This window comes from Parus major, chromosome 19, assembly GCF_001522545.3.
Source record: "Parus major isolate Abel chromosome 19, Parus_major1.1, whole genome shotgun sequence".
Taxonomy (NCBI): Eukaryota; Metazoa; Chordata; class Aves; order Passeriformes; family Paridae; genus Parus; species Parus major.
Genome location: NC_031787.1, coordinates 6,458,575 through 6,480,232, shown reverse-complemented (window position 1 = coordinate 6,480,232; position 21,658 = coordinate 6,458,575). Strand labels below are relative to the sequence as shown.

The 21,658-nt window shown below is 42.5% G+C and overlaps 1 protein-coding gene across 1 annotated transcript; it reads right to left on the bottom strand.

The window, feature by feature from the left end:
- Window positions 1–9,143: 9,143 nt before the first annotated feature.
- TRPV1 (transient receptor potential cation channel subfamily V member 1) lies at window positions 9,144–21,567 on the bottom strand. Its single transcript, XM_015646240.2, has 17 exons — window positions 19,735–21,567; window positions 19,051–19,081; window positions 17,224–17,539; window positions 16,541–16,707; window positions 16,102–16,254; window positions 15,597–15,737; window positions 14,830–15,128; window positions 14,052–14,228; window positions 13,688–13,852; window positions 13,415–13,510; window positions 13,038–13,108; window positions 12,468–12,633; window positions 11,684–11,750; window positions 10,956–11,272; window positions 10,289–10,416; window positions 9,919–10,034; window positions 9,144–9,468 (listed from the first exon to the last, which is right to left on the bottom strand). Exons 3-17 carry the CDS (start codon window positions 17,523–17,525, stop codon window positions 9,299–9,301), a joined length of 2,535 nt encoding a protein of 844 aa, XP_015501726.1. The 5' UTR covers window positions 17,526–17,539; window positions 19,051–19,081; window positions 19,735–21,567; the 3' UTR covers window positions 9,144–9,298.
- Between the last annotated feature and the right edge of the window lie 91 nt (window positions 21,568–21,658).

The window sequence follows — 21,658 nt, the reverse complement described above, 5'->3', positions numbered from 1 at the left end:
GAAAGGAGGTGGGTGTGTTTAAGATTTTCCCTACCTGTAAAAGTTTTTAATGAGTATGTCCCCACAGAGGCTGAGGGAACACAACCAGTTTGGTTTCACATCCCTGTGACAGGTAATGGCTTTTCTCCTTTGCTGTTGAGCAATGGTGAATGCAGGATTCTGCTCTGGGACATACCAGAAGAATGACCGTAAGTTCTTCTGGTCTTTTTATAGAATTTTTGCATTATCACCAGAAATAGGGTGTGAAAAACTCAAATGTCTTCACAGTCAAACCTGCAAGGTGTATTTACAGCTGCTGGTCTTGACTTAATTATTAGATAGGAGTTTAAGAGGAACTATGTAGGCAGCAAAACAGGAATCTTTTTTTTAGCTGTAGGCAAGGGCAAAAAAAAAAAAGTCAAGTCCACATGGTGTTTTTTGGTAGGAGGTAGATCAAAATTTGGAAGTAAAACCAAAATATCTTTGGATATTGCAACAGACATTTTAATCCAAAGACTGCAGCATTAAAATACATTTACAAACTTAAGATAAGCTCCTTGTGTTCATAAAATCTATTTAAAAACGGGTCTGCTGAGTGTTACATTTGCTTCAGACCTTGTGTGAAATGCCAGGAGCACTGCACAGTTCCTGGTAATGAATCAGCTCCCCAGGAGCTGCGTGGGGAAAGGGGCTGTGCCTGGGCTGGTTGGATTTGGCACTGGGGCTCCCTTTGGTTGGAGATGCTGAACACACATCCAGCTCTGCCTGACACAAATTCCTGCTCTGTTCCAAGACCTGTGCCAGGGATTGTTGTTCACATCTTGCCAAACGCCTGAGCTAAACTGTGACAACCCAGAGGCAGCTGCTTTGCTGGTCTTTTAGCTGCTGGTGTAAGAACCTGGAATAAGGACTGGATCCTGCCATTCCCTCCTGCCTGTGAGAGCACCAGCTTGGTTCTCAACACAAACTGCAAGAAACTGTATAATTGAAGTCACTCTGAGGATGGAAATAGGCAAAGCCACATGAAATCTGGGTGAAGGTGCACTTGAGGACTTTTGCTTTACCTCTGGCCAGCCACAGTAACAGAAATCCTTTTGCTACAGGAAGAAAATGAGTTTGGCAGCAAGCAGGACTTTGAACTTGGAAAGCAGCTATATCTGAAAGCACCCAGATCTGTGTGGTTTAGCAGAACACAGGACCTAGCAGCAAGGTCTATTTATAATGTTGTGGCAGTTATCCAGAGAGGAAAAACTGGGACAAGCTGCAGCAAGAGAGGCAGAGCCCTGCTCCCAGCCTGCCCACAGAAAGGTGCAGGGACTGCAGGAGCTGTGAACAGCTCACACACAGCAGCTCCACTCCATCCTGCCTGCCCTGTGAACAGCTGCTCCTTGCTCTGTCAGGGCAGCCTTGACCCCCTGAACCCCAGTGTGGCCTTTCCTCTGCAGCTCTCAGATTTGAGGAGCAGGAACCTTGCCTCTTCCTGGCTGATCTCCCTGAAAATAGAATTTTGGGGTGCTGTGGGCCTGAGCTGGGCTGCTTATGAGAACAGACTTGAGAGCCACGAAATGAGAGGCAGAGCTACAGTCAGTCACATCTGGGCAAACATTTTCTTCCAGTTTTAATCATTAACCTACTCAGCCTTTCTGTTCCCTGCTCCACCCTGATGTTTCTGACAAGGGCAGCATTTTTCAGGAGCCACGGAGGGTTTAGCAAGAGGTTTTGTCATGACCATGACCATTTTATAGAGTTTTACAGAAGTCACAAGCTGCTTCAGCTACTAAAGAGACACCATAAAAGATGTCAAATTAATCAAGAACATCAATAACATGTATCTCCTACTAAAAATTACTTGAAAGTTTCAGCTTTGGACAGTCTGTGCAGCACAAATAAGCAGCAGAAGCCCTATGTGGCATTATTTTGTTTTGCTAGCAAGTGTTAGACTCAGTAGAAACTAAAATGAACAAGATGAAGGAAACCCCAGATGGGAGGGAATGAGCATTTGGAGATGTTCCATCTGACATTAATGAGTCAGAGCTGCATTTGCTCTTCTGCTGATACAGGACACCATCCCAAACATCACCAAGTTTGCACCATTGCAAACTCACATTAGAAGTTATTCAGATTTTATATTTAATTCTTTCAGTGATTTTCAGTTCCCCAACAGAGTCACTAAGGGGAAAAGCCACTACCTAAATGTATTTTTGACCTTGGGTAACACCAAGAATAATTATAAATTACTTATTGTCATCATTCCATTCCCCAAGCTCCTTAAAAATAATCCAAAATACAAGAATTAAAACACTGAGCATACCAGTAGCAGCCCACTTCCCCTGAGCATAGTGTTCAATTGATTCACAGGAGTTTTCCATGATTTTTCATTGTGCTCTCCTCACCCCTCCCCTCAGAGTTAAACTTGTCCTGGGATCACCTCTGTGTGCTAGTACACAAAGAGCTTTTCACACCTCTCCAGACAACTGAGTAGCATTTGCAAACACTTATGCATTATGCTCATAAATTGCAAGATAAGAGGCTGCTTTATGAAGCTGAGCAACAGGAAAATGAATTAGCCTGCAAGCGGATGACTATCACCTACAGGAGACAGCCTTGTGGGAAGTCATTCCAGGAAAACATTGGGATATCACTTACCAGTTGGTGCAGTCTGGGCTGCAGGGACAAGTCAGCCTCTTTATCAATGCTGTGATACATTTTTGCACAGCACCCATGCCTGGAGATCTGATTCCCAAAGATTCCTGCCAGAAAAGAACAGTCCCGTGCACAAGGGGATGGAGAAGGGTTGTTGGAGCCTCCATCACAAATATATTCCCTGCAACCATGGCACTGTGTAGTTTATTCTTTCTGCTTGGGCAAAAAAAATTGTTATCCTAATTATTTTCTATTCTTCCAAACTGCATTTCCTGGACCCAGTTCCAGCAGGTCTCCAGCTGCTGCCCTGAGTGTCCTGCACAGTGAGCAGCTCCTCTCATGACACTCCTCAGTCTGTCCCTGCTGTTGCCTTCCTTTCCTCAGCAGGGAAAATGAACATTTTTATTCTGCATTTGAGCAGTGCCCCAGTGTATCATAGCCAGGGCTCACATTAAGAGAACAGAAGCACAGAGAAAAAGCCTGATCCAATATCTCAGCTTCTACACACTCCCCCCAGCCAAAATGCCCAAAGCTGCCTCCCTTCCTCCCTTATTATACCCTTTCCCCACCTGATAGAGTGCTCACTTCCACCTGCATCTCCCTAATTCCCACATCCATGGCCAATTCCCTATACAGGGATGGGCTCAGTAATCATTAAGTTGAAATAAGTGCAGTAAAAGTCCACTTTATGGAAGTGGCATCAATATTTGACTTCAGGACACAGTTATTCTTTCTCTTGGCAAAGTGTCAGGGCTACCTAAGAATGAGATAATGATAAGCATTGGGAAGAATGGGTTTGTTACTTTTTTCCAGTGTGTTTTCCTGCATTTGTGCTGTTCTCAGTGTCCCCTGCCACTCCTGTCACTCCTCCACAGAGTCCTTTTCCAGCCCTCACAGTACAGATGTGCAGATCCAGATGTGAAGGTTGGGGGCTGCTCCTCTTGTCCCTGTCCTGTGAGCACATCCTGCTGCTGGTGCTGTGGGTCACAGGCTGGGCACGGGCAGGGGGGAGGCTCACAAGGCCATAAAACCTTTGGAGGAAGAAATTAAACCAGTTTTAAGAGCAGGAGAGAGGCACCTTTTCCTGCAATTGGCTCTTGGTTGAGGGAGCCAAGGCTCCTGTGTGACACATCCCAGCTCAGCCAGGTCTCCCAAAGCACAGACCTCTCTTGGCTGCTGAGCCTCACACTCCCAACTAGGTCAGGGTTGTTCTGCAGCTGTTTCAGGCTGAGTTTGGGCATCTTCAGTTGTGGTGCAGTTTCTGGTAATGAGCAGTGCTGGGGAATGAGGCAACACGAAAATGCCTCAAGGAATAGACAGTGAGGAAAGCGTGGCCCCACCTAAATGCTGCATTTTTTTTGGCTCAAGTTTGTGCTGCCACTGCTTGACTCAAGTAATTTTTGGAGGGTGAGCACCAAAACTGGGGAGGAACTTTCATGTTATAAGAAATTCAGGTTAAACTAATTGTTCAGTCATTTGATTTTTAAAACCGTCAAACCTCCCTTTTTAGAATGGAGATATTTTATCTGTCTCATCCATCTAAATCTGGGGAATGGTTCATTTCAGTTCCCTCTCCAAAAATCTGTTTAGACCCCTAAAAACATGAGGGGAACAAAATTTCACCCAGTATCAGGCTTTAAACTGAGAGCTATGCTTTGTATCAGCTGCAGCAGCCTATGAAATGCTCAGGAGTTATAACAAATTTAAGCCCTTGCAGGGCCCTTCCAGTTTTTTTTGTCAAGTTCTTTCTGGCAAATAAATGAAGCAGAATTGAAAGTGAACATCTACCAGTTGAAATAAACCCTCAGATGCTTTGGGTCCCCAAAACAAGCGCTCTAAAACCTGCAGGTCCCTTGTTGCTACAGTCAGGAGGGCACTGGATAAATCTGCATCCATGGGCTGGTGTTTGAAACTTCCAGTGATTCCAAAAGGAATTCTTTGGGAAGAGATCTATCATATGTGCCTCAGCATCTTTTCAGGATGCATTTCCCCTGCCTCAGTTTCATCCCATTATTCTAATTAAAACCTCTTTTATTATACAAATCATCTCCTCTCTCAGTTTTCAGTTATTGGGTGCATATTTCAAAAACAGCTGTTGCTATCTGTCCTTGGAAATCATCCTCTAGAGAAAGCTTCACCTATTTCCAGCCCTGTATCTGGTAATGAGGGATTTGTGTTCCTTGTGTGCTCCTTTTTGCCCATTAAACACTCCAGGTTTTCCCCCTCTGACTAACAGGAACTGAGGCTCCTTTTCTTTGGGTGGTTCATTATCCACATTCTCCTCTGGAAAAAGAGGAACTGCCTGGGCTAAACCTCTTCTGTCAGCTTAGAAAGAAATTACTTGGAGTCTGTGACATGGCTGGAAAGTATTCTTTCTGGCCCAGTGAGTCGGACACTTCCTTCAGTTCCTGTAATTGGGAGCTGCTCCCACTGCCTGACATGGCAATTCCACCTTTCATACCAACATCCAGGTGACTAAAATGCTGATTTTAGAGGCTGATTATGGCAATGACTGAGGAACACAGCTCTGGGGGATGATGGAGCCTGAAAAACCTCAATGATCCCGTGAATGTTGGCGTCTCCTCGTGCCCACTCATGCCCTGCACATGGAAACAGGGAATGTTATTAATGGAGATGGAGCCACAGCATCACAAACACAGCAGGAGGAGAGAAGTCCACTGAGCTCAGCTGGTTGATTTCTCCTTCTTCCCAGAGAAATAAGTGCTCACCACCACATATTTTGAAGATTAACATCTGTTGTAGGAGAAATTTGGTCCGTATTTTCTCCAGAGTGAAAAGTAATCCCAGCCTGCATGGTGTGAGTGATGGGAAGCACTTCAGAGCCCTAAAACCACCTAAAGAAGACCCAGGGTGTCTGTGCTGTATCTGGCAGCATCAATTAAATCCTTTTCCTCCCCAGGCCTGGTAAATCCATGTCTGTGCCTAATGGAGCAGACATGGAAACAATGAGAAGCATGTTTCACTGCAAGAGGGTTCTCTCCAAGGCCTGCAAGCTGGTCTCAAATACCCAACACTCCCTGATCCCCAGCTTGCCTGGGATTTTTAATGGATTTTTTTTTTGAGTTTGGAAGATTTACCAGTGTAACACACTTGTACAACACTTTGAACAAAAACTGGCAAATTCCTACTGATGGGATTCTGAAAACATCAAGCCTCAGAAGCTGAGTGCACTGGCTTTATCCCTGAAAGCTGTGGGGTTGGCAGGATCCCCTCTGCTTTGCAGCACAGCAGCACTTGCTGAGCCCACACCTTGTGGGGGTTTGAGTGTTGAGTATTGAGGCCTCTATCAGAGATCCTTGAGTGGGTCTGATATCCAGGCCACAGAAGAGTGACAGAATGAGCTGGAATTTGGCAAATAAATAATCTGATTGTGTGCCATGAATTTGAGCAGAGGCAGCAAAGCAGGACAGTGGAATTGGAGTGAGAGGGGCTGTCCCAGGGCCAGGGGAACAGCAGTAGCCCCATACACGGTGTGGGGGCCCTCTTGTGGACCCTGCTCTGCCACAGACCCCACTAAAAGCTGCCTCAGAAGGGATTAACAGTCATGTTTAATTAGGATAGGGGCTATTCAGACTCCAGTGCAGCCGTGGCAGAGGGCACATGAAGAACAGGATGTGGGGCTCCAAGGTTTTCAGGCAGGGTGTCTGTTATTCTCAATAATTCAGGAACTACTGGAGTTTGAAAGGCACAGTTTTCATGGCTGACTCAACCACTTGTATCTCAGGTATGGAAATGCTGTCCATACTGAGACTGTGTTTTTGTTTTTCCCCATGTTCATGGATCCATTTTCACCTCCCAGGGAAGCTCAGTCCAGCTCACCCCTTCCTGCTATCTCCATCCCACACACATTTGCAGTCATTGCTAATAACAGCTGTCACCCTCTGATGGGAGGTGACCACATCAACACCCTCCATTTCCCTTGCTCCAGTTCCACTGTGATTATTGGCAGCTGGGGGTTATAGATATATTTATATACAGTTGTCCAACCTGATCATCTCCTATTAAGTGTAGACACAAATTAATGTAATTAATAACTGTGAGAAGACAGATTTTTACCACCTGCAAACCTCAAAGAACAGTACAGGAGCCATGTGCTGCTTCTAACCCTGTTCAGTGTGAAATAATTACACAAACTTCAAACTAAAAGACTTTTTCAAGACCTGCAAAATATGTCAAGGTGAGCAGAACCTCCACAAAACAGACCAAATAAAGATCATTTATTGCAAGGCCATGCTTTGTGGAGGTTTCAGCAGTAGGAACAGAAAGGTGCTGGTCCTGGTAGAGCTGTTCCTAAAGTACAAACACTTCCTCAAGTAGAGTCACTGCCAAGCTGAACCTCCCCATCCATGGGAAACAAATCTGTGCCCACTGCAGGAGCTGAACTGATGGTTTAGCTGGAAATTCTGACAGCTTGGTAATAACTCCCTCTAGAAAAGTGGGATAGTTTTGTTTGCTTCCCAGAGAGGATTTAGGGATTTTAGAAATACAAGTACAAACCCCACCAGCACCACCCTATCCCATGAATACAGGGCTTTTACATTCACACAGCATCATCCTGATGTATGTTTTCAGCCTGAATTTCAGCATTTCTGTTTTAAGAAGTCCTCTGTGATTTTTTTTGAGCAGGAAGGGACAGGAAGGCAGAGGTGTAGGATGGCTTTTGATGTAAATCAGGGTGGACATTAAGCAATAGATTAGGTCTCTACCCAGGCTGATAATTATGAAAAATGGATTCCTCCCAGGGAAAACAGAAATTTCATTAATGCTTTCCAGCTATATTATAATGGTGTCCCTCCAAGCATAAATTTGCCATGGCACGCAAAGCATGGGGACAACCAACTGTGTTTTTCTGGTCAGCTCCTCTCTATGTTTATTCTTAGTAGTTTAAATAATAAATTATTTCACTGTCTCAGCTTGTCTGGCCTACTCAGCTGTGCTTGTTTTACATGTGGATTGTCTCTTGCTGTGTTCACTGTGGACCATAATGAAGTCTTGAGTGGCATCTAGAGATTGCTACCAAGGCTTTAGAGACAGGAAACTGAACACACCTACTTTAAACATCTTCTGTGGCTTCCTTGTCCACCAGAGATATTAAATTCCAATTATTTCCAGTTCAAATTCTGACTTTTTTCAAGCAAACCTTTCAAATCCATTTTCAGTTTTCTCTGGTTTACTCTACAAACTATGTGAAAATAAAATTACATTTGTCCAGAGTGATATTAACCAAAGAAACAAGAATTATTAGTCCTCTAGATGGTGCTACTATTTCAAATAAAGCAGCTGGATATTTGAAGATTTCCTTGAAATATATTCTGTAGTGCCCCATGAGAAAGGACCACATGAGAAATCCTGACTCCAGTAAAAGAAGTGATGTCCCACAACCTAAAATTTCATCTCACAGGGCAGCCTTTGTACAAACACACTGACTGCTTCTCTTTAAAAGTAGTGTCCAGCAAGGTCCCAGTATTTTAGTAAATTCAGCAAAATTACAAGAGTTATTGATGAAAATTATCTGTACTTCAGGTGCAACCCCAGGAACAGCTGAAGGTCCTGGTCACACACCCAGGAGTTGACTCAGGGAGAGTTGTGTGTGTGCACTCTGAGGGGGCTGTTAGAGGCTGCTTAGTCCAGGTGCTTTAGGGATGCAAAGAAAGAAGGTAAAACCATTTACCTTTTCTTGCCCAGTACAGCTGCACTGTGGCCCAGCACTGAAATATGGGGCCAGCTATCAATAAAATAAATTCTTTTGTCCTTAGTTCCTCTATGCTCACTTACTTTTCAAGAAGATGCTGAAGTTCCTCCTACTCTTTCCTCTCTTTCCAAGGCCCCCATCTGTATTTTCAGAACATCTGCCTCTTTTCCCTCTGATATTTTCCATGATTCTCTTTGTAAATCCAGCCAGAAGGATTTTCAGCACCAGATTTTTCCCCGTTGCTGTCAAAGCCAAGAACAAAAACTTTCTAATTTCAAGATTATTATTGTTGTACATTGTTATACATCTGACCTTTGAAACATATATTCTCTATAACCACTATCTCTTACTTTGTGCAAAGTTCATCTGTTATCTAAATAAATGTCAAATTTGGGGTCTTGTTAAGCTTTTAGCTTCAGTAAAATAACTGTGAATTTCTGGAGTTTACTCAGACAGTGTAAAAGAAACATTTTTTTCATTGATTTTGACTATTCAACCTTTAAAATTTCACAGACTGTATTTGTTCTTGTGTTATGAGAAAATTATTTTCTATTCTTTCCATGTCCCCATTTAGTTATCTGCTTTCCAAGAAACTTTCCCCACAGGAACATCTCTCTGGGCCCTTGGTGACTTTTACTGCTCTTTTATGAGTGCTTTTCCAGTGTCACAATAATTTGGTTGGTTGGTTTTTGAGGCAGCAAAGCCAGAAAATCAGGGCCTGTGCATGCTCACAAAAATAATTGTTTAATACAAGAGACTCTAAAAGCAGACAGAAGTTTGTATTAAAAGTAACCATGAAGACATGAGCTTAAACAACAAGTAGTTTATTTAGCATACTTAGTGTAATAAATAAAACATTGCACATGGTAATTCTCTAAGTCATCTGACCTTTCTCCAGAAGTCCCTGTTCCTTTAAATGAAGTGCTCTATTGTCCTTGTGAGGACCAGCAGAGGAACCCAGAATTAGACTGACTTTGGAATTGACTCTTTCAACACCTCAGAATCTTCTGGCTCAAAAAAAGGTTCCAATACAGGTTTTAATTTGACTTCTTCTGGCAGCTTGTGAGGCTCTTCTCTCCTCTTCTCTCCATCTTTTAGAAGTGGAACCAATGTTTTCCAGTGCTTCCCTGAAACTAAAAACAAAAGGAATGGTTAATTTTTTCCCCCTCCCCAGAAACAGAAGAAAATATACAAGTGGTTTGAACAGGAAGCTGATGAAAGAAGAAAGAAGCAGGAAGAAAGGACTTTGTGGTTTTCTTTCCCATCCTGTTCCACCAGTTTTCCATATTTCAGCTGGCAAGTACTGACTGCACAGTTAAATGCTTTGGTGCTGGATGCTGAGCTCCCAAACTCTGGGACTTGGGGTGTCCAAAGTAGCTCCTTGGTTTTCACTCCAGAGAGCCAAACTGGGAGCAATGAGCCCATTTCATCCTCTGCATTTTGTGCAGGCTGAAAATGCCATCAACTCAGTCACTGCATTGCCAGTAGGTGCATAGCACTGACTGCCCTCTGTCGATTAATCCATGCTGCTGCTATCACCAGAGTGCAGTCCACACCAGGATTTGGGTCCCTGAAAGCCTCACCTCTGCCAGGTTTAATGGAGAAACTGGGATTTCGTCTGAGGTCCCCAGAGTACCCAGGGTCTTCGTTGATTATGCCCAGGTTAGTGTTCCACGTGGACCAGTTCACTTCATCAACCCTGGGGAGACAACAACAAACCCAAGATCTATTCTAAGGATCACCAGACAGCTCCAGGATCAGTTTATACCACAAACCATCACCTCTCAAGCCTCAGATCTGACCCAAAAACCAGATTAAACTGACCACTGCAGACACTATTAGTGCTCTATTCTTCAGAGTGCTCCAGGGGGAAAGTTCTGTTTCCCACCACCAGATACTTGAAGTTGTCTGTCTACAAAGATTGTTGGCTTGATACACAAACAAAGAGGTTACCTGAAGCACCATCTGTAATCATCTTGGCCATCAGGTGTGATCCCCACCAAGACTTGCTTCCCAGAGCGGAATGAGTGCCTCAGGCAGTTCAGGTAGCTGTTCTCAATGTCCAGGATTGTGATGGCTCTCTGCCAGGTAAGAGAAAGCAGAGCACTGAGGGGCTGCTGGTCAAAGTCAAACAAATCCTGAATTCTGTCTTTGTTTCAAAAACCCCGAGTTTTTATCATTGTCAACATCTTAGGGCAGACATCACCCTTTGTTAACATGTCACTGAAAACACTGAATTACTGCCCTGTGAACAAAACTAGAAGTTCTCTTTCTTACCTCAAACAAAAACTGATTCTGGTAAAGATTGGTTTTCCCCTTGCATAATCTCTTTCTTCATACTCTGATCAGGATTTTCCATCATACAAAGCCCAAATAATTTTGTCCAATTACAAAAATACTTATTTTCTTACATTCTGAACATCTGTGGAACACTGGGAACGTCTGCTTAGGCAAAACATCAAATATACATGGAACTAATACATTTTTTTTAGGACGTGCTCAGGTGAATCTGAAAGAAGCAGTGACCTGTAGATACATCAGCTCTTAAGATTCTCTCTGAAATCTCTCAGGGTTCCCCACACCTTTTTTTTTAGACAGCAGCCTCACAGAACCAACACACCTGGAGTTTCCAGATGCTCTTGCTCTCCTGTGCAATTTTGTTGACAGTCTCCCCCATCAGCGCAATGAGCATGTTGAGCAGGAGGATGTAGGTGAGGATGACATAGAGCACCAGCAGGATGACAAACACAGACTTGAACCTGTAGTTCTCTGTGAACTCCAGGTCCCCCATGCCAATGGTGAACTTGAAGAGCTCCAGGCAGGTGTAGTAGAGGCTGTTGTAGGAGGTGCGGCCTCGTTTTGTGTGGCAGCACCGGGCATAGTCAGAGATATTTGTGTCCTGCCCCTCGTTGTCATCTTCAATCAAAGTCACCACAGCTGCAGCAAAAAGAGAATTACATTCACACAATGGAAACACAGTTTGAGATCATAACTTCATTGCAAGCAATGAAAATGAGCAGAAAGGTAACACACATTCCCTCCACGGCACATTGACCCCAGGGAATCTTCCCTATAAAATGTTCCCCAGAACTGACACCCTCTTAGCAGGTGCTAACTCCGTTTTCTCCACATAGAAAAGGATGACTGGTTTTCTATTCAGCTTTGCAACCTAGGGATGAAAAGCTGTATGAAAGTACCACAGATTATCGTTATTCTGAAGAGATTTGGTTTTTTAAGTAGGTTAATTTGTTAGTTTTTAGCTTGGAACAAAAAGTCTAAGCAACTTGAAAACTAAAATTTTCTGAGATTCTTTAAGGTAACAAAAGGTAATTCCAAGTAGAATACTACCTGTAGAAAATCCCAAGAGGAATACAAGATAGACAAACATGAAGCGACATAAATCTCTAAGAATCATCTGTAAGAGAGAAACAGATGAAAAGATTTTAAAACTTGTGTGTAAACTGCAACAGAAACTGGTAGAAAATACTGCTTTGGCTCAAGAATGCATTTGCTCTGAACTGGCTGTTCATGCATTAAACTGTTGTTTATCCAGATGAGATAATAAACTTTAATACAGGAAACATTTTTCTCTTATTCATGCAACAATTTACACACAAATGCAACACATACACATGGGAACAGTTTCCTCTTTGTAAGTACAAACCACATAAAGGCAGTTGCATCTTTCTTCCCCTCTTGGGCTGGCTACATCACAGAGAGGCTCATTAGCCAGCTACTGCCTCTTAGCTAATTGCTGTGTTTGGCAACATTTTATCTATACTCGAGAAATTTCCAGCTGGTAGAAAGTTGGGCCATCTCACACCAGAGCAGCCTGTACTGTTCTCAGTCTCCTTGCATCCATGCTTAGCTAATTATAGTTATTTTGAAGCATGGCAGGTAATAAAATCATCATCATCATCATCCTATCAATACTACTATAAAACATGTGGGTGAAGAGCAGAGGGTTTTTCTACATCACTTAAATTTTATCATTTCACTCAGAAAATAGTAACAAAGGCTAGCAGAGTCACATGAGAGGCAGACATGGCCATTTGTGCCCTGGAAATGGGGCTGTTGGCAGAAGTTCCTGCTCTGAGGCTCTGCTGGCTCCTCAGCCGCTCCCTGCACTGACCTTGGCGATCATGACGGAGTAAATTCCCATCTGCTGGAAGCCCCGGGTGTAGTAGAGCATGTTGGCCCAGCCCAGGGCCAAGGAGAACACCATGGAAGCCACATAGAGCTCCTGGCCACAGAAGTACAGCACCACAGAGCTCAGCAGGAGCAGGGAGTGAACAAAGCTGGAAGACAAGAGTGGTGTGAACACAGAGGGCTGAGCTGGCCACCGGTGCTGGGAACAGAGCAGAACAAGGGATTGTCCAGCTGGGAAGAGAAAGGGCCTTGGAGAGGCAAAGCTCCCTTATGGGAGGATTTCTGCATAAACAATGCATAAATCCCACTTGGAGATCTATTCCTAACTCTGCTGCCTGACACACTGAACATTCAGACACTTAATCTGCTTTACCTCCACAGGAGGTCACTGATCCAGACCCATTTGTTCAGTGATAACCACTGGCAACGCTACCATTATAAAGACCCAGGAATTACAGCAAAGCTCCTATTACAGGTGGCTTCAGCCTGAACTATAGATCCCACACATTCATCTGTTTCAGGCTGAGATGCAATCAAAGATATTAGAGCTTACAAAAGAACCTCACTGTAGCCATCAACTATCAGTGTCCTGAGTGATGGGCGCCTCTGCACGAAATACTGGATCTGAAAAGGGAACAAAGACCAGGTTTGCATCAAGGAAATATTAAGTATCTCCTGTGAATTAATTAACTAATCACTGAGCCATGTATCAGGGAGCTGGTACCCATAAAACACCTCATAAGAATGGTTCAAAACCAACACTGGTGCAAGATCTACCTTTCCAGTAACACCAGCTCAAGGAAAATCATCTGTACCTCTTGACTAAAACATGGATTATCTAAGCAGTCAATGCTCATGAACAGGAAAAGCTTGTTTGCTTCTCTTCTACGCCTACCCAAACAGGGAAAGGAAAACTTTCAAATATCTTACCCCTCTTAAAAAAAAATATAGGCCTCCCAGTACACTCAGGATCTCTCCAGCTACTCGAAAATATTCCCCAGTGCTGTAACCAAAGGTGAAGGGAGGCTGTAGAACACAAGAAAAACAGGTATGTTCAGCAGAACTGGAGATAGGAAAGACCTGGCCTTGCCAGTAGCTGGAAGCAATTCCATTTCTGGGGGAACAGTTAAGTTTCTCAGTGTGCTGCAGCAAGGGATATCATGCAATGGGTGGTTCCCCTGACACATGACAGGAGTAATGTACCTTTTCATTCTTCTGTACAGGTCTGTAGTAAGCAGCTGCAGTGAGGATGGTGATGTGCATGGTGTAGACAAAGAAGTTAAAGTAAAACAAGTGCTTGACGAACCGGTCCCACTTGTCTTGCAGCAGCCTGTTAAGGGGTTCCACCAGCAGCATCTCATGACGGTTCTGTGCACAAGAAAAAGAATTTTGCTAGGACCAGAATATACTGGAATTTGAAAAAACACATATTTTATAAATCTTCAGCAAATGATCCCTCTAGTTCCCTTAAGCTCAGGGTAGGAGGTTGCTGTTTCATGGAACTGAGGGAAAAGGTGCTCTGTGTGGAACATGAAGCTCTCCCCAGCCAAGGAGGTGCAGTACTCACTGGTGTCTCACTGCTGTAGGCAAGGATCTCAAGCACTGAATTTTTCTCACAGGTGTCTATACAGGACAGGTCATAAAGAGAGGAGTGGACAGGTCCATAGGCCCATTCAGTGAACTTCCTGGACAAGTGTCTGCACTCAGGGTCTTTGATCTCCCGTCTGAGGATGTAAGCGAAAATCTAATTGCAAAAGAACAATACAACCAACGTTTCAGTGCTAATGGACTTCTCATTCCTCAGCCTCTCCACAACACAGGAGGGGTAATTCCTCCCTAGCTCAACTGAGCTGAAGCCAAACCAATGGAGCACTGCAGAGATCACAGTCTGAAATAAACACAGTTGATTTCCTCACTGTGTGATGTGAGACAGGAAATAGAAACACCTCTTACAGCTTGGCATTATCTGTTTCAAAACTGCAAGAGAAAAGCAGAGATGTTACACACCTCTGAGCACAATCACTTTGAATGGAGACTGCCAGAAGATGAGTTACATCAGCCAGTCAGAAGTAAAAGAGCTCCAGTGGTTCAGATTATATCAGAGACCCACTTTCTGTTTCCTCTGGGGCTGCCTTTCATACCAGTGGTGTGTGAATAACACCAGCTGAGCACAGACACACACATTGTAGCCTTTAAGGACTGAGCAGTTAAACTGCAGCATCAGTTCCTCTTAATTAAAAAGCCTCAATAATGAAGTCCTAAAATCTATTCTGCATAAATGTTTTACACATTCTCTCTATAATGTGATACAGCAATGGGACAGTCAAACACCTTTGTTCACCTACCCCTATCTTTCCTGTTTTGGCTGCCAGAGTTAAAGGAGTCAGCCCTTTCTTGTTGGTGAGTTCTTCCAGCTTGAGGATGGGATTAATTTTGGCACCAAGGATCAATATGTTATTATACATCTTGGTTACAAACTTGGTGTTATCCTTTGTGTTATCTGCAATCTCCACCAGTGTGTGCAGGACCATGTTGCCCATGGAGTCCTCAGCAGTGATGTTGGCTGCCTGGTAGGGATTCTCCAGGAGGAATTTCACAATGCAGAGCTGGTTGGTACAGGCAGCCAGGGACAAAGGAAGCTCTCCTATGGCAAGCAATGGGAAGGAGTGGTCAGGAAGGCCAGTACTAGAGGTGCATAAACAGAAACATCACATTGTTTTCATCTTTCACCATGAGAAAAGATTAATTTCCCCATCTGGAACAGCACCAATTCTTGTGATAGCTGTTAAAATACGTTTTCTTTGGTTTAACTACATCACAGAAACACAGCTGCTGAAAAAAACCCTGCCAGGACAGGAACAGGTGACAAAGGATACAGTGCTCAGAGAACAAAGGAAAGCTGACACCAGGCTCACACTGAACACCATCAGCTACCAACTGTGTTTCTTTATTATTTTGGTCTTTGGCAGGAAATATTTGGCTTAAAGGTGGAACAGCCCATCTGGTACTTCTGAGCCTCCAGTCCCACATAAACAGGATTATTTAACAGCTTCCACTTGGGATGCTGCTAGGACAACTCCATCAATAAAGACCATACTGTGCTCACTCCTACCAAAATAAAAGCCAGATTTCCCTTTGATTTTCCTGAAGAACTCCCCACAGGCTCTGGCATGAACATCTGCTCCATTCTGGACCAAGAGCTTCACCAGGTACATGTTCCTCCTCTCGATGGCGATGTGAAGAGCAGTCTGGCCTACAGAGACACTCACTCATCAGACAGAAATCCTCAGCATTTAGTACAGACTGAGAGCATTCAGCAGAGCAATTCCCTCAGCTCTGGATGCTGGAACTGAGAGCTCTACAAGCTAAAGAACTCTAGAACTGAACAGGAAAAAACCACACAAACAGCAAATGCAAGTCATTAAATCATTGTGTAGCAAAAATGGCAGAACATTGCACCTAACAGGGCACAGCCCCAGCACACATGCACAGATTGTCAGTCACACAGTGGAACTTTGGAGTGCATAAGGCCTCATGCACAAGACTTTGAGAGCTCTGCCTGACCCCATTTCAGTCTGAGCACCCTAAGCATCCACTGCAGCAGCTGTTTCTCTCACCCTTGTAGTAGTTGTCAGTATATTCTGCATTAACAAACTCTTTCAGAGTTCCAGTTTTCCTTGCAATATCCAGCAGCAAGGGAATGGTATCATTTTTCCCATCATGTAGATTCAGCATGGCTTTCAGTAAACAGGTTTTGCCAGTTTCAGGCTCTGTAAAACAAAAAATTATAGGTATATAGAGTGGTTACAAACCCACCATCTATACCAAGGCAAGCAGGAATTAATGAGGTTCTTTTCAAAAGACAAGAAACCTTATTTAGTGTTTCACAGGAAATTTCAGCTCCTGTAACCTTCCAATCAATGGGTTGCCTAATCAATAGGGTTATTAAAGGACCTCCTGCAGACATGTAACATAATTATCTTTTTTTATTTTCATCTCAGGAGCACTACTGGAAGGAGAGGAGGGCAACTCAAGGTATGTGACACTAAAGGGTACCTTTGAACTCCTCATCTGTGAGATGCTTGAAGGTTCTATTAAGGTAGAGTAGCAGGTCACTGAGGTCCTTTGTGTTGCCTTGGGCTACAGCATCAAAGATCCTTCTGCGGTCATAAAATTTGAAAGCTTTTTCTGAGCAGCCTGTGATGGAATCTGTAGATAGGAGCCTAACAAGGGGAAATGTCAGTTACCTAAAGTCAGATATTTAGCAGGCTTTTCATCAACTACCAGAACACTGTTCCTCATTTGCTCATGTGAAGCAGTAAACAGTGCAGATTAGAATAGGTACATCTGCAAAGACTAAAAGAACAAAGTCTGCAAGCAACTCCCCTGATAAAATTATGATTCTGTTGCTGAAAAGCTGAGAACAAGTCTTCAAAGAGGCATTGAAGTTTGGCAGTGTAACTGCAGGCCTGGAGCCAGGCCTTGTTCTCACTCTGAGCCATGTCCATTCACTGAGCAGCCTCAAGCAAGTGAACTGAGGCCTACTGCCAATCTTGGGCATAATATCCATGGAGACAGAGATTTTTAGAGATGCCAAGAGACAACAGTTATTGTCACTTTCAACTGCAACATAATTTGGCATAGAAAATAGTGAAACTGAAAAAATGGTCATGCTCAAGTGGAGGGAACAAATGCTGCTCTAAGAACTACAAACTATTCATTACGCAAGGCAAACTTACTTGTGAAGTTTGCCCCTCTCCAAATTCACATGGAATTTGATGACAGAAGGCGCCATCAGGTGATCCATCTGGCAGAAGGAGTCCATGGGAGCCATGTCCTTGTCACTGTCCCCCATCACAAAGCGGCCCCGTCTTGCAAAAATGTTGCTTTTGGGTGGTTGCACCTTGGTGCTGAGTGGGCCCTGGGGGTTGTCAGGGGTTTCCTGGACAGAGTCCTCCCCATCCACGTGTTCATCTGTCACTTCAGATTCCTCCATGTCAAAACTGCCAAATTTCTTCATCTTCCCAAGAATGGAGGACATGATGAGCCAGCAGGCTGTGAGGAGGGACACAAACACCTCGAGTCAGCACATACAGGACCATGAGTCCCCTTTTGCCTAGCAACGTTTTCCAGAAATATCAGTGAGTGGATTGGTTTCTCTCATCCCAGAAATGAGGCAGATGGACACATTCTCACTGTACCCACAGCCAGAACAGTTTAGTAGGGTCTTTATTCCATTTGTTCCTGTTCCCACTGCCCTTACCCATTCCAGAATGGCAAAAGCAAACCAGAGCATCCCAGAGCTTCCTGTCCATTTCACTGCAGAGCTGAGCCTTAACTACCTCTGATTAAATCCACTGCCTCATCCTCCAGTCAGTGGCAAAGCCTGAACAATCTTAAACCCAAAAATCTTTGCTTTTTTCTCTACTTTCTGACTGGTTTGTGCCACAAACCATTCTCATGATTCTATCAGGGATGTGAAAAAGCCCTGCTTGTGCCATAACCTGATCTCTGGGATGCTGAGCACAGAGGGCTTCCTGCACCCAGGAAAATGATCCCTGAAGGACTTTGCCAGAGTTATGGCAGTGCCTGAAGGAAATTGGAGTGTGTGATCCTTGAGGGATGTGTCACCTCAGACATGAGGCACAGAAACAGAGAGGAAGAGGTTAACACAGATGAGATGAGACTGTAAAAACCACACAGCTGATCTTGTCTGATTCACAACCACACAAAACATGACACAAGCAACAAATACACAATCAGAGAATGGTTTGGGTGGGAACAGACCTTAGAGCTCATCCAGTTCCAGCCCTCTGCCATGAGCAGGGACACCTTCCATTATCCAGATTTGCTCCAAACCCTGTCCAACCTGGCCTTGGACACTTCCAGGGATGGGGCAGCCACAGCTTCTCTGGGCAGCCTGTGCCAGGGCCTCCCCATCCTCACAGATAACACAATCTGCTGAAGGTGGGACAGGTTGCCCTGTTTTTTTGTTTGGTTTCTTATCAACCCATTTTAATCAGACAAATATTGTCTTCATGCCACTGAATGTAAAATACCCTGGAATTCCAGCAGTGGAGACAGGAACACATCATATCTGAATTGCTGCACAGCTGCCTTTAGACACGCTCTAAAATCCTACATTGCTTGGAAATCCTACAGTTTTGAGCACAGGGATGTCACAAAATCTTTAAAAAGCCTCAATTTTAAACCACATCAGAGTTGTCAGTAATTTTCTCTGTACAGTCTGTGTGAAAACAACATCATGAACATGCTTCAAGGTTGTTTCTCTTCACAAGAGAAACATTCTGAGGGTTGTGTGCAAACCTGAATTAAAGCTGGATTTTCAGTTCTGTGGGAATAATTCATATTTACATTAAGGGTAACTTACATTTTTCTGTAAAAGCAGGAAAGGAAAGAAAATTTTTTCATTTGCATTTTCTATAATTTTGTACAATATACATGTAAAGAAAACATCAATTTGCAAACTTGCACATTTAGGGTTACTGGAAGCAAACCAGCATAGCACAGATAAAATACTAATGACTGCAATTTAACTTGCTCACCTTTCAAGTTCTTTGTCTCCTTAGAATCACTCTGAAAAAATAACATAATATCTTATTAACTTAATTATCCTAAAAATAAGAAATGAAAATATTTCCATTTGGAACAAGATATTAAAATTACAGTAGAATTATTACTACAATGAAAAAGGAATAAAAACAGTTCTATAAAATATAGAAAAAAATACCCTGGAAATATAGTCATGTACAATTTTAATTTTGTCTTATTTGATCTCACATGGATTGAGCCAAAAACATCAGGGATTGGCTACAGAACACACAATCACTTATTTTCCACAGAATAAATATAAATGTACAGAATAGGCTCAATCCTGTCTCCTGGCAATTGCTCAAACCTACATTATACGTGCTTTCCTTTCAAAACCCTGCTGGTAATATACTTGATAATGAAGACAAAGCTGCATTTCCTCATGAGTAGGAATCTAAAAGGGAAATAACCTTCACAAATCTGTGGAAGGATGAAAAAAAAAACCAACCCAATAAGCATTATCTAGTTTAAAAAATGCATAACATACCTGAACTCTTTGAAACCCATGTACACAGAAGTTTGACACAATAAATAAGGAAATATTTTGGATAGAATACCCTGCCACATCACAAATAATAGAATTTAAAAATAACCATGTTATTCAAATATACATGCAGAACTTACAAATCAGAACTTACAAATATTGACCAAAATCCTGTCTTCTGAAAAATAGTCCAGTCTCAGTAAACACCCACTGATCTACAGGAATTTGGTGCCAGATATTCCTCCTCCAAGGTGCCTGGACTGCAAAGCCCTCAGAGTTTGCTTCTCCACTTCATTTGTCTGCAAAATGTGATGATTTTTAGAACCAAAGGAAGTTCACTGGAAAAACAGAGAATGGAGCAATAAGATAATTAAGAACAATTCTGGAACCAGAAGCATCAGTGGCTTCTATTCCCAGAGGTTTAGCCAAGCTCTTTACAAGAATTGCAGTAAGTTGCTGTTGTTTTTCTCCCCCCTTTAATTGCATTTAGTAATGGATATTCTTCTCCAGATTTCCTCTTCATAAATACACTCAACTTCCCAAAAAAACCCCCAAAAAAACCAGCACCCAAACCACCAGCCAGCAATTGTTTCTGGAGGTCACAGTTTAAATTTTTTAATTTCAATTCAATTTACAAAACTTTGTAAAATATACCACGACCACCTTTCTGGACACCTTTCTTGGGTGGCTGATTTAAAGATAAATATTTTAATGATAAGCTGATTCAGAACAGAGTTGAGGAAGAACCAGTAAGTCCTAAAGACTTTTTATTGTTTCATGTTTCTCCTATTTTTTGTATAAATTTTATATATATAGATATGTAACAGTCAGCCTCTAAACATTAATGTTATAGGAAAAAAAAACAATTTTATCTAATCCAGGATTAACACCCTCAAAAAATCAGAGCTGTGTCATGTATTGCTAAATATATAATTTACAAAAGATTTTTCTTCTGCAAAAACTGGTCTAGAGAAACAGCTTTTCCAGTTAGGTTGGAAGCAACCCCTCAGCTTCCTGAGATTTTGAGTAGAATATGAAATTATTCAATGACATTATCTGTCTCTTGTTTTGCAAAAGATGGGTGTCTCTCTAGTCTTGCCATCTATCCATGAATATATAAAATAATTATATATCTGCCTATTTAATATCAAACTAATTAGATTCGTGGTACTCAGAGTAACAAGGCTGTTTATTAATGCATAAATATAGATTACCAATAGGTAGGTCCTCAGCAGCATCCAAAATGCTGCAAAAGCTTTTGATGCAACAGCATCATCAGCTCTTTCTTGTTATACAATAAAAATTAAAGCAGACCTGCTGATAAAATTATATTTATAATAATGCAAGAGGGAAAACAACATATAACAAATTCAGACTTTTTCCAACACCTTTAGTCTACATTTTCTCTGTAACATGCCAATATTTCCCTAAACATGACATGGAATGGAAATGAAGCCATCTCTGTAATTAAGATCTCAGAACTCAGTACAGCTTTCTCCTCATCAAAATGTCAGTCCTGATGTTCCTAATGAGCAAGAGTGGAATCCATGTCCATATTCCAGTGAAAACCTGTACTTCCTAGGAATGAAACTATATGCAGATAACATGAAACATATTACTTGCTTCCCAATGTCATTTGAGCAAAAGAAACGTATACATAGACAGTAAAGTATAAATGTTTTAACATTAAAATAAAGACTAGGAGAAGAAAGAAACTCTAAGAGCATAACACAGGGGATAAAACTTGGAAATTTTAAGGGAGTTCACAAAAGCATCAGACAAGTTACAGACAGCAGCTTCTCTCTCCCAGTCCTTTCCAACATGTTTCCTACCAGGAAAAGGAGCCTTGCAAGAAGTGTCTTTTTATGCAGGAAGTTAATGGATCTTTCCCAGTCACTCAGATAAATTTAATGTGATAATTACTTCTCATTTCACAAATGGGAATGACAGAGCAACAAAATATGCAGACCCAGGAGAGGCAGACATTAAATGCAGGGGTTCTGTCCCACTGTAATGAGTGAGATTGTATGTGGAATAACGTGAAAAAAAACACTATAGAGTCAGAAAAAACCAGAAGC